Consider the following 13,911-nt stretch of genomic DNA (forward strand, 5'->3'; position numbering starts at 1 on the left):
TATTTCCTCTGAAGGCAATGATTTTTTCATAAAGACATGGTAGCTATAAGAAAACACTTTTATCTGAATTCAAAGCCAGATTTTACATAGTGGCATCTAATGTCTGTTCTATTGTCGAATTTTTTTTGCCCTTTTTACATGAAACTTACTTTATTAGGATTTTAAATCTCTTGTGGAAAGAATGGTTTGGCAGCCTGCAAGCAATTGTTATTGCAGAGGAGCTCAGGCAGTGCTCTAAGGTCTGCCTCGAAGTTCCTCTGGGCTTTGTTTGCAGATGTGCCTGGAGCCCAGGTCTCTCTCACAAGTGCAAACACAGATATTGGCTACTCTTATTTTAATTCTTCTCACCGTTATCAAAATCAGAAGATGTGCCTGAACATCTGGAGCCCACTACAGTTGGATGGACCAGACTAAGTTCAGCCCCAGCCAGGAGCCCTCTCACCCAACCATTCCCCATACAATCCAACCACCAGCACAGCTGAGTTAACAGTGGGATCACCTCTCGAAAGACAAAATAATGCCTATTAGTGCACAGTTTAGATAAGCCATGAGTGCTTGTAACCCTGAGCTGAGTGGCTTTGGTCTGAGTCCCAGCCAGGCTGGGGCGTGCCTGTGGGCAGCTCTGGGCTCTCACAGCAGCAGGATTCACAGTTTATTTGTAGCATGCCAATTCTTTATTTTTCTCTTTAACAAGATGATTTTTATGTGCTCTTGCAAGACTGGTTTATCCACCCAGGTTTCAAGGGACATTTTTTTAGGTAATGAGCAAATTTTAATTACCCAGGTTATAGTCTTAACAAAACTCTTCTTACCTGTTTCTTTGGTGGATTTGTAATTGATTTGCATTAGCTCTCTGTTTTGAAGCTCTCTGCAACTTTAAATTTCCCCCGGAGATAGGAATTTCATTACCCATGGGCAGAGGAAGCTGAGCTGAATGTGATGCAGTGAGATCTTGTTCCCTCTGACTGCTGGATGAGCTGGTGCTGTGCCTTTGCTCTGTTTTATTTAAAAGAAAAATAGTCTCTCGAGCACTATTACTTTGTCTGAGCAAAAACTCAAGGCAGGTAACTTGCACTGCTGCAGTAAAAAGCAATTTTTAAGACCTGGAAATGGATCTTCAGGAGGCTCACTGCAGAAGGATTCACCCCAAAGGAGAGTCCCTCCAGGGGGGATGGTCCTTCACTGACTCAGCACCCATTTGTGTGTTCTTCACAACAGAATTGCTTTGAGCAAAACAATGGCAACAGATGGCCCACCCCCTTCTCTTTAGAGCTGGTTTGCCTCCTGTCTGCTGGTAGACCCTGTCCATTATTTTCCCTCTGGACCCAACAGTGAAGTTGCCACGTAGTTTTGCAACCATGGATATATAAGGTTATTAACAATGGTGGTAATTGGAATGTTATTTTCATTTAAATCTTTAATGTATTTTAAAGTCAGATTCATAAATCTACTAAGTGTGTCACAGCTGAAGTGTTTTCCACTTTTTTTTTCCTGACGTTAAATCAAAAGGACTAGTAAAAACTTGTCAGTCTTATGAAAAGTTAATCAATTTTCTATACAAAGGGTACACAAAGGGAAATTTCCATCTTTAGAGGATTGATCTTGGAAGTTCTGGTTGATCTCACTTTTATTGAATATTTTTTACTTGCTAGGTGAAGGGTCATTTTTTTAGCATTATTACTTTAAATTGCTTCAACATAATGGGTCAAGACTAGAATAGTAAATAAAAAAGTCCCTGGCCTACAGGAAAAAGCTTTCCTGTCTGGAAGATGCAACAGTTCAGCAGATTTGTTCATGTTCTACCATAAATTCAGAGAACCCAAATGAAATGTTGAAAAAACAAAAGAAGCAAACTGTCAGGGGTTGGAAAAGCATATCAGTATTGAGTACAATCCACTGTCATCTGTTGTAGTCCTAAAATCAGGGAATACAATTTTGTCCTTACTTACAGAGGAGAAAGGAGAAGCAGACTATCATTTTTCCTTGTGGAATATTTTTTTTCAGTCCATTTTCAAAAAGAAAATGCATTTCTGTGCTGCTGGTAAAGGAAAGGGCTCTTCAGTCCATGGTCCATGAATTGCTGCAGGAATAGGAATATCTTGATAGAAAGTAAATATTATGATAATATATCTATTATCTACCTATTCCACAAAGGTCATGTAATGGAAAATCTGCCAGGTGAGCCAGGCCAGCAGTGTGTAGCATTGCATTCCATGTAAGGTTACCTGTTCTCTTTGCTGCAGCCAATGAAGAAGGAGGACCTGGAGGATGATTTACTGGGTTGTACACTTGAAGACCTTCTCCAGTTTGATGATTACAACAATGATGGCCACCTGACCCTGCAGGAGCTCTACACAGCCTTCCGTGAGTCCCTGCTTTGGTCTGTCCTGGCTGTTTGAAGCATGGCAGTATCTGTTGTCTTCCTAGACATGGTCAGCCAAGATGATCCCTTTTTTGTCTTTAATGGCATGAAAACACTTTGGAAGGCTTGTTTCCAAGGTGTCTGTGCTCCACAGCGTGGGGCAGGAGGTTGGTATAGGTGTGTCAAGTTTATTGTTTTCTTCTGTGTCATCTTGTGCTTCTTGTTGATGGCAAGGGAGGGATGGTGGCCTGGCCAAGGTCTCTAGACCCGAGTATGTGGTTTGATTGACCCTGAAGAAACAAGATGGAAACCTGTCCAGAGCTCCTGTGGTAATACGAGTTAGTTTGCTGTGGGGAAGGTGTTTACTGAATATTTTGCCTGGGAATTATGTTTTCTACATTTTGTTTCCATGCTAATGAGTGCATTAGAGTGTGCAGTCATGATACAAATCTCAGCATCCTGTGCAAGGATCGGAGGATCACAGAGCTACTTAAACAGTGGAATATAATAAATACTTCTGTTATCCCATTTATCTGCATAAATTTATGTTCTTGCTTTAAGTTATGCATTTGTTGAAGTGCTTCCCTGGAAAAGGCCCACACTGCCTCCTTCATCTGGGTCATAGAAAGTTGTATTGTTGCCCAGTCCTTTGGGACACTAAAGAAAAAGGGAAATAGGCAGGGTTGTTCAGTAATCAGGATAGTGAGCTACAGAGAACTTGGGTGTGGTTGAGATGTTGTGGCTAAAACTGAAGCAGGATTCAATCATTGACCCTGTCAAGTGCAAGGAAAGGGACAATAACAAACTGGTTACCTCTTTAGCAGGATTATTTTCTAAAGAGGGTAATGCCTGTTTTCTTGATTTTCAGCTTTTCAGTAAAAAAACCCAATTTAGGATGATAATCACAAAATGGTTTGGGTTAGAAGGGACCTTAAGGATTATCAAGTTCCATCCCCCTGCCATGGGTAAGGACACTTGGCACTAGTCCAGGTCACTCCAAGCCCTGTTCAGTCTGGCTTTGAACACTTCCAGGGCTGGGCAGCCACAGCTTCTCTGGGAAGCCTGTGCCAGGCCCCCACCGCCCTCAGAGGGAGGGATTTCTTCATAAAATATCCAGTCTAGCCCTGCACTCTGCCAGTTTGAAGCCATTCCCCCTTGTCCTGTCATACCATGCCCTTATCAAAAGTCCTTCTCCAGCTCTCCTGTAGGCAGCCTTTAAATATTGGAAGGTGTTTAAAGTGCTTTAAGATTAGCCCCAGTTTTCACCATGGACCTGTTTGAACCACACATGCATTTAATTCAACACAGCAGATATACAGTAAAACATAAAATCTCATACATTAAGAAGGCATAAAGTGTATTAACCCAGCTATAAAGGCTTGACATGCAGTTATTTGGGAGCATATTTAGATCAATGGGTTCTCAAAGTCACATCAACTGAAACCTAAATTCCAAGAATTATTTTGATGGGTTTTGGTTCAGGGAATTTTAAGTAGGCAATTAAAATAAGACGAGTACAAAATATTAACCAATTAATAGCAATAATATTGATAAACTGCACAATTATAGTAACAAAACACAAGGTGTAACAATGACTGTTTGTCAGAGGAATTTTGTATCTGAACAGAATTGCTCACCAGCTGAGGCTGAAAACTAGACTGAGTTCTCCATTTTCAGTTTTCCCAGAATCCTGACTTTTATCAAGAGCAGGTAATGGCTCACAAGCTTTTAATTTAAAACCAAAGTTAATTCTTTGCAACTTTTGAAATTTTGGGGAACCTGGAAGCAAATTTAGTGCCTGGTTGAAGTATATTTTTTCCCTTTACTTTATTAAATGATGCAGGAAAAAATACTTTAAACACTTAAGGGCACACTTTGGTTTATGAAAATTTTGTTTATCAGATTTCTGCTTTGTTATGAGTCAGAATTTGGCTTGCAGCAGTAGTTTAAATGTACAGCATCCTGCACATTTCCCCTCTTTTTTTTTGCCTATTAGAGAGATCTTTTTGATGCTTGAAGTTCACCCAAGCCATGAATTGTGGCTGCCACAGGCTGACAGCAAGATGTGGGCATGGATGCACAGCAAGCTGAGTAACATAATTACCAGAACTCAGTGACATCAGAAAATCTCAATCTAATTTATCCTCTCAAAAACTCTGTCACCTCTGTTTCGATGCTCTGTGCTTTGGTGGAGTGTCACAGTGTTGGAAAGGTTTGAAAATGACCTTGATAATGTGAAGAGCTTCCCAATCTGACATTCTTGTGCTGCGTTAGAAGTTGTATTTCATTTTAGAGAGTCTTGTGGCCTTGTTGTAATTCACAGAGCCACAAAATGGCCTCTTTCTCTCACTCCATGTGTGTCTCTTGCTTTCCCTTGATCCATCCTTTCTCTCTAAGACTTTCCGGGACCCAAAGGTTATTTTTCTTCCCCACCATGTTGATTATCTGTAAATAAATGAAAAATGTATGAATGAGAGAAATCCAGAGCTTTACATTTTCTGCAATGTGGTTTTGCCAGTATAAGCACTACATCTAATAGGTGCTATTTTTAATCATAACTCCTAACCATTGTCATTTGCATTTTAATGCACAGTTTTGGATTATGGACAGAAATAGTGGCCTTCTTTCTAAACCTACCATCTTTCTTCTGGTTTTCTGAAAGTTGTTTTGTTCCTTAATCCCAAGGATAGAACTGTTAAGCGTTTTCTTGCATCTATGAGGATGACTAGAAATATCTGTTAACACAGGATTAAAGTGTCAGCTTTCAAATTGCCTTAATCATACACAAGTAGTGCATGAGACAGATGAAACACTCCCCTGGCAGCTCTGGTAAGAACCACTTGTAGGTGTCTTCTAATTCCTCATTAATAAATTTTTATTAGATAAGGAGTCTCAGGACCATAATTTTAAAAAAATAATTTGATATGATGATCTTGAGATTTTTCACATGCCAAAAATAGAGTACTAGAAAGATTATTTGTCTGTTGTCTTTTCTTTAAGTTGTCACAAAGATTCAATACATGACTAACAAATGAAAGGCTTAGTTGTCATAAGAGCTAAAGCAATGCATGCATCTAATTAATCAGTGCAGAGATAGCTGGTGAGTTGGCAAGCACATCACCCAGCTGAGTCATACTTTTAAGAATGCTCAGATGAGTGGTTTTTGGATATAACTTCTGGCTCTGTATCTGACTGAGGTCATTAAAATCAGGCATGACACTTCTGGCATTCCTGTTGTCTTCCCTAATGGGCAAGTGGCAGGTTGGCAGGTGTGAAAGCCCAACTTAAGAAAAAAAGTCTGTGTAACCTTCTAGATCTGTATCATCATCATCAATATGGACAGGTCAATTTGTAATACAGATTATTGAGGGAGAGGGAAAAGATGCATTCCATCAAAATGCCTTTATCCTATCACCACTGTTTTGCTAATAAGGAGTTATTAAACCAACAATAAAATCCCCTTAAATTCTAGATCATGGCCCATTAAGGTACTTTCCTGATGTCATAGCTGGACCAAAACAGCCTACAAAGGAAGTTTGAAAGGAAAATACTGAATTGTGATTTTTCAGTCCAGTCATTATTTGCCATGGTCTGTTGCATATAAGTTACATGTAGACAGAAAATTGCTGTTTCTGTAAGATGAGAGGCATGTCATCTGCAGATATATTGCTATCTAAAAAACACAAGTAGGGACATTTTTCATGCAGGAATGAATGCAGCAGCAGCTGCAGGATTAATGTGCTCTTCTCTTAACTCCAATTAAGGAGTGTAAGACAACATTTTTCTTTATTCCCTGATTCTGTTTTAGGCCAAATCTTCCTTTTTTAATATGTCCTTAATATTAACCAAAAAAAGTGCAAAGAAGAATTATGAAAATGAGATGTACACACTTCCAGCAGGAGGTCAGGGAAATGCTGGGTAACAGCCAGGGAAGGTGGATGGTGCCAGCCCCAGGCCTTGGGGCTCTCCCAGCACTGCCACCAGGAGCTGGGAGACCAGACTGAATTTGAATGAACTGGGTGAAAAAATGAATTTGAGAGCCTGGGCTGGGCAGAGGTGCCAGGTAAATCACTGCCAGTGCAGAGAAGCAGTGTTGGACTGGCTCCAGATCTACTGCAGTGATCCTAAAATCTCTGGGAGCTGTACTCCCCACAGCTGTGTGGTGTGGAGAAGGGAGCAATCCCTTCCTGATTCCTCCAACATCCTCCAGAGGCTCCTTAGAAGTGTGGAGTATGAGAGATTTATTTTTGAGTTGTGCATATTTCTGATTCACTAGAAGCTACTTTAGGGCAGAGCTTTTAATTGTCCCCAGATTGTGGGAATTGGTGCTGACGAGGAACAAGCAAAGCTCTACATTGAGAAACAGGGAGTGAAACATAAAAAGGGACTTGCAGGGTCAGGTGGGAGAGGAAGATGTTGAGTGAGGAAGAAGCTTTCAGCAGGGTATCTGTTCTTGGTAGATATATCAGCATATCCAACTCTATGGTCTCATAATAAACAAGGTGATAATGGTGAATAAAGACTGTTTGAGGAAAACAGATACCCCTGTTTGCTCTGTGTGTGTGTGTGTGTGTGTGTGTGTATACCCTCCACACACGTGTGGCAAGCCAGCAGCACTTGCACCTGTAAAATCCACGTTCAGATGAGGTGTTTATTCACAAATTCATGAAGCTGTTCTTGATGGCACAGCACCTACAGTCAGGTATTTGTTGCTGTTTCCTTCCAGATGGGTTGGTCAAGCCCAGATAATTATATTGGACAAGTATATTGTGAGATAAAATGTTTTGCTTGCAGTGTTTTCTTAAGCAGTGTTGTAGCAACAGTTATCTACGGAATCAAATCATAGTCCTGAAATATTGACAGTTTGTGCCCCATGCTCTGCCTCTCCCCCTGTCATCTCCCTGGTATGTGATTTTTCTTTCATGTTGCTGCAGATATTGGTACAAACTTGGAAATAATTCATTAGCTTACCAGCATTGATTGCTTCTGTGAGCGCTGTGATATCCCAACTTCAAACACGGCTGGGCAAGCAGGGGAGCAACGGCCTCTGCTTTTGGTTTGATGTGGTGTTAGAGGAGCTGCTAGGAAAGAAACGAGGTTTTCTTTGGCTGGCCAAAGCAGCCCATTCTTGATTGCCTCGAGGAATGATGTGCAGATGTGTTACTGAGAATGAAGGCACCTTATTGGGCATTTAGTAGTAGTAGTAATAATATTGTTGTTGTTATTGTTACTGTTATTATTATTGTTATTAGTATATTAATACTGTTTTAATAATGCAATCTTATAGCAGAAACAAAACTGAAAAGATAAAAAAATCAAAGGAAAAAGCAGAAATTGAAAACAATTCAGCTTGAGTCCTGCAGGAAGTGCCAAGTGGCTGAACAGGGATGACAGAAAAACACAACAAGCACCCAAGTCAATGCAACAGCACTTTGTCACCAGCATTCTCATGAGCCATCATGCTGGATTTTTAGGCATTTTGAGGATGGAGCTGGTGTGTGTCGGAGGCAGACACATCAGCTCAGGCAGGGGAGAGTGCCCAAGGACTTGTAAGTGGGCAGGGTTGAGCTCTGGGCACGTGCTTAAGGATGGAGGTGCCTTTGATCAGCTCCTGAGATCTCCCTGCTCGATATGTTTTGACTTCTGATCATTTTCAGAAGCACCTAACTCCTTGCCTCACTCATAAATGCAGTGTAAGATGCTTGGCTTGAGCACTAGGAATGATCCTGCTGCACCTGGAAATGTAATTTTTGTCTGGTATGGTGCCCCAGCTGGGGATATCACAGTGAGTTCATTTGTACTGCATTTTAGTGGGCAGCTACTTCTTGAATGTTGAACATTTTCTTGCTTGGATTTTTTTTTTGTTGTTCTTTTTTCCCTCCCTTGCTATCAAAGAAACACATTCTGCAAAGAAAAAAATTTGATTTCTTTTTCTGTCTCTCTTCTAAAGCTCTTCTCATTGTGAAAACCTTTTGCACTTCAAGTCTAAAATATATCTTAGGGCTTCAGCAAAGTGCCCTGCATTGTTTGCAGTTCCACAAAACAACTGTCAAAATCAGGTTTGTTGTGTAGTCTCAATTGTTTTGCTGCAGTTTGAACAAAGCAAAATATATCTTCTCAGACAAAGAAAAAAATCAGATTTAATTTTTTGCAAGAAAGACAAATTTAATCTAAGCAAAAAGGTTTCAAAAGCTAAAATGTGGTTCCAGAGAAAAAGTTAAAAGTTATCAGATCAAGAATAATTATGTTCTGTGAAGATGCATGCTTGCCAGTGGAGAGAGGAACATGGTTTTGCCTTGGGCTAAAAAGAGAAATGTTTCCATGTTCAGATCAGACATTAATTCATTTAATCAGGGCTGCTGCTCAGCTTTGTACTTTATATATTTATATGAACACTTTATATATTTTGGCATTATGACTTCAATTAAGAGAGCCTCCTCAAATAAAATTTTAGCAGAAGTAATGGTAAACATGGATGTGGTTAGAATGATTGTGGTTTCATGTCAAGAACAGAGGCCAGATTTTTTCATGGAAAGCCAGGGAGGGTGCCTGACACTGGTTTGGCTGTTTCCATGTCAGAACCCTCACACTCAGGTGTCAATTGCCAAACTCCAGTATTTTTTCCAATAGGGAAGCACAGAATGGTTTGGACTGGGAGGGACCTTAACCTCATCCTGTCCTAACCCTCTGCCACAGGGACCTTTTCCACTGGAACAGGTTGCTCAAGCCCATCCAACCCTGAGCATTTCCAGGCATGGGACAGCCACAGCTTCTCTGGGCAACCTGTGCCAGGGCCTCACCACCCTCACAGGAAAGAATTTCTTCCTAATATCGGTTCTAAACCCAGGATCTTTCATTTAAAGCCATTCCCCCTTGTTCATATCTCTAATTTCCAAAGATACCATCTGTAAAATGTCAACAGTCTTAATATGCAACAACTGAATAAGAGAAAGTGATTTAATTACAAGTTGTTATTGGAAATCTATTGTCTACAAATTGCAAAGAAAACTCACTAGAAGACAATGTACTGTTGATCCTAAAGTGTTTTTCAAGGTGCATTGATTTGTTAATCTTGGTTTTAAATGCAAGAAATTGCCATGTGGAGTAGTTCTTCAGAGGTGATGTAGTACAAACCATATCAAATGTCTACACACACTCTAGCAGGACTAGAATATTTAAATATTTATAAGTATTTATGAGTGACTCACTGGTGCATAAACCAGGCAAATACCATTACTCAAAAAATTATTTGATCTGAGCTGGCAGTGTTCACTGAAGCAATTTCACATGCACAAATAATAGTATTTTGGGTTACTTGCAAACACAAAATTATGTCAGTGAAGAGCAAATACAAATATTGGTGAAATCAAAGAATGGCTGACAGTCCTAGACACATGTTGAGTCACCACCAATATTAAACAAATGAGTAGCTGTGGCACTTGGGGACATGGTTCAGTTCTGGCCTTGGCAGTGCTGGGGTAACAGTTGGACTTAATGATTTTAGGGGGCTTTTCCAACCTAAATGATTCCATGATTCTCGGTGCACCTTCAAGTCATGTAGTTCAGGGTCTAAAAAGTATAATTTTCATTTTCTATGAGCTGGGAGTGAAGAGTTGCAGGAGTTCCTATGAATGAAAACTGGACCCAAACTTCGTGTTGTTTTGGGTTTGGGTTTGTTGGTTTTTCTTTCTGAGGAATTTTTGAAGCAAATGCAATATTTTCATGAAGAAAAAATGACATTTTGTTGAAAATGGGCAAAATTACAGTTACAATGCCTAAGACTTTACCATAAAGTCAGAGACATGATATGCTAGGATCCTAAGCCAGATCTTGTTTTATTACATGCAGTCCAGAACATTCTAGCTGCAGTTTTCCTCTTCTTTCTTGTTTTCTCTCCTTGTATTTCCAAGTAAGAGTTTTATTTTTTCTCTCAAAATCTGCCCTCATCTGAGGAGAGCTGCTGTGAATGTTCTCTCTGCCTTTACAGGCACCTCATGGATGCTTTGAATTGCTTCTCCATTTTCATGTTCTTCATCTTTTCTTCCACTGGTTGAGTAGTTGAGTGGATTCATAGCTTCTAAGGCAAAAAACATTCCATGATATATAGAAAATTAAAAAAAAAACAAACAAACAAACTAATACAGCCTCAGTCTCACCAGAGTAGGTGCAGAGGGTAAAACTTCCTTTATTACCTTTGCCCTCCCATATTACTTTCCTCATCATCCAGGCAGGATCATGTTGCTGTTGTGTGTTTTGTCACTTACTGACCCTTTTCCCAGGATTAGTGACCTCATTTGGTTCCCTTTTTGAGTGGATCCCTCTGAGTAATGCTTTTAGAGATCTGTCCATCAGCCAGTTCTTAGTTCATTTAGGACAGATTTTATTGACACTGTACAGCACTACAGAGCTGCAGTGCTAATTTTGTAATCAAAATGCCAGAGCAGCCATCAGAAAATTATTGAGTACAGTACATATTCCCAGTGCAGTGATACAATTTATGGAGAGCCACAGCTGAGATGTTTTTATTTCATGTTCTTCACAGGAGAAAATCTCCTTGACAAATCCAGGATGCCCAGATAGAAACTTTAAAAAAAGAATAGCAGTACAAAATTGAACTAAGCTGAACTCAAAGGTTGATTTTGCTTTAATACTTCCAAAAGGAATTAAAAAGGGTTCTAGCCTTTAGAAAAAAAATGTAGAAAGCTTCAGAGATGCTTCAGTGGCATCAAGATTTGATCTGAAACTCTGCTGTTGCTAATATCTGTCTTTAGCACCACCATAAAAAACTCATTCTCAAGATTCTTGATTATCAAAACTTCAGAAAGAATATCAGGAGCCATCGATAGACATAAATAAGGGCAAGCTCAGCCCTGCTGTGCCTCTCAAGCACTGTTCCTGCTGTCAGCTTTTTCATCTGCAATACATAAAATTCAGCTGCAGAATTTTTGTTTCTCTTTTTGCAAACAAGTACAGGCACTACTGAACTCATGCTTTATGCCACACTTAGATTCCTGTAGCTTTCACCACAGTTCAGACATTGATATTCCAGCAGTGTTATTTGAAACTTGCTGCTTAGAGAAGTAATTTGTGGCCATGATTTAACAGAAGAAGAAAAAAAGGAAATATGCTAAGTGTATTTCTGTTTATAATTTGTTATTCTGTTCATCATGCAAATCTGAATCATGTATTAGTAAAGATCACAGGTCCTGTCCTGGACACTTGCAGTGGTGTCCTGCTCTGTGGCCAGCTGAAACCCAGCACTGATTAGTAGCACCATATACCACAGCCCCAAAAATTGCAGGGGGGGGTGGGAATGAAGAGGCTGATGGAAAAGGGAGTGGGAATGACAATGATTACATAGCAAAACACCAAAAAGGGATGGAGTAAAAAGAGAATTAAAATATCCTCACCCTGGGATTTCATAGGGTGTATATACACCCTTTTAAATATGAAATTAAATGAGAGAATTGAGAGGTAGAAAGACCAGGGTGACATGTCAAATACCCTTTCAGAACTGTATTTTGACAGGAACTGTGTTTCACAGGGCTCTCCCATATCCTGATTTCCTGTAGTGTCAGGGCAGGGCTCTGGTCTGATGGATTGACTGCTGGAACTGCTTTCAGGTACAGACTGATTTTGAAGATTTTCCTGAAAGATGCTGCCCAGACAGACTCTTCCTGTGGTTTTGTTCCCTGTCTGGCTCTGTGACCTGGTTCTCCATGTCATTCATGTTTCATTGTAATAATGGAGAAAATTCAGCTTTCTCCAGTGTTTTGGGCTACCATAATCATTATCATCAATCACAGCCCTTTGCTGAAGCTCCACGTGCAGCCAGGGGTGCTGTCCTGCTGTCCACATGTAGCAGCAGCAAAACCCCAGGTTAGTTTGACCCTGATCTGTGAAAAGCCAAGAGCTGTCACCAGTCCTGACACTTTATGGCCAAGGTCAGGCACTGTCACTGCATTGTTTGTTTTTCATTGAATCATTAAGGTTGGGGATGACCTTCAAGATCATCAGGTCCAACCTTTACAGCAATAAAGGATATATTTTATACACATATATGCATATTTTTATATAACGTATCACAGCTATTATTTGATAGCTCTTACAGTTAAACTCATAAAACTTTTTTGCTGCACAAATCCCTTTTCCATTCTGCTCACTCTGGAAAGGCTGTTGATCTAAGGAACCCATTGCTGGGATAGGGAAGAGTCATCATTTCTGCCAGGAAAATTCAGCAGCTGTGCATGGAGTCCTTAGCAAGCTGATGAGAGGAAATGCATCTTGCTACTGCTGGCCCGTGCTGAATGTTGTTGGTGGTGTTCAACCTGTCCATGAGCCCATCCTGCAGTAAAATTGGGAGCTGGAGGGAAAACATGTGTTAATGTTTGTGTGGTGCAACAGAATGATATGCTGTGTCACCTGCTGCTCAGCATCTGCCCAAGAACCCAGAGGTGTACACATCTGGGAGAAGGTTTCTCTGGTATAAGCCCACATGTAAAGTTACAATTTCCTGCGGTTTACAACAGTGGACATAAAAAAATAACCATTGTTCAGGACCTAAATTGCAGGACAGGAGTCTCATTTCTTTATTGTTCTTGGAATGCTGATGTGTTTTTCTGTAATCTGCTAGTCCTGCAGCAAGACACTTTGATTTCCTGTTGAGGACACCTTGGCTGGGGTGGGAGGTGGGATCTCCCATCCTCCTGCAGCAGGAAAACCCAAATTCATCAACAGACTAAACCAGCTGGAACCAAAACTCTTTTTTCTGCCCTAAATACCCAAACAGCAACTTGTCAGTCCTGGCATCTGTAGCTGATATGCAGGCATCACTAGATAGGGTTTACATTCCTGTAGGACCTGGAGGCAAAGTTCTTTCAGAACAAGTGATAGCATCTGGTTGCATTTGGCCATTGTGGATGGGAAAGGCATCTGCCTTCAGTCTCTTCTCTTCGGGGGACTGCAGTTTATTGTAGCTATAAAAAAAATCCCTCTGTGCCAGATTCTCCCAACAGCATAAAAGTCTGCCTTGTTTATCCTTAATTTCTGTAACACTGCTAGCCACCAAATTAATCTCCAGCCTTTGGAGCAGTCCATATGATAATTTACAGGCTTAAAATGGAGATATGTTTTGACCGTTTTAGCACATCTCCACTTATTCCAATACTAATTATTATTGGGTTTTTTCACCATTAAAATCTATTCAGTGAAGTATTAAGCACGAAGAATACAAGCATGTCTCCTAGGTAGACCGGCTTGGAGTCTGCTCAGAGGTGTAGAGTGTCTTCTGGCAGGTCTAGAGAGTTCTGTGGCTTTTAATGCAATTTGCTAAGCAATCATCTGCTAAAATATGAGATGTATGTGAGGCTAAATGTGTTACAGAATTGCTATTATCCTCCTTATTTTTGTTTTAAGATGTATTTTTATGAACCCATTCACTCCAAGATGCACTCACGGAAAGACTCCAATATGTTAATCAGTATTTATTGAATACCTGAGTGTAATGGGATGGACAGGCACTGTGGATTGTAATTAATACATTGACAGCA

General features: G+C 40.2%; 1 protein-coding gene across 5 annotated transcripts in view; it reads left to right on the forward strand.

Moving 5' to 3' along the window:
- Window positions 1-13,911, forward strand: part of FSTL4 (follistatin like 4) — a 209,476-nt gene that overhangs the window by 112,139 nt on the left and 83,426 nt on the right. For all 5 annotated transcript variants that reach the window (XM_064387512.1, XM_064387509.1, XM_064387508.1 and 2 more), the window contains one exon: window positions 2,244-2,364. In XM_064387512.1, coding sequence (XP_064243582.1) covers window positions 2,244-2,364 — 121 coding nt within the window. The remainder of the gene's footprint in view (window positions 1-2,243; window positions 2,365-13,911) is intronic.

This window comes from Passer domesticus, chromosome 13, assembly GCF_036417665.1.
Source record: "Passer domesticus isolate bPasDom1 chromosome 13, bPasDom1.hap1, whole genome shotgun sequence".
In the NCBI taxonomy this organism is placed as follows: Eukaryota; Metazoa; Chordata; class Aves; order Passeriformes; family Passeridae; genus Passer; species Passer domesticus.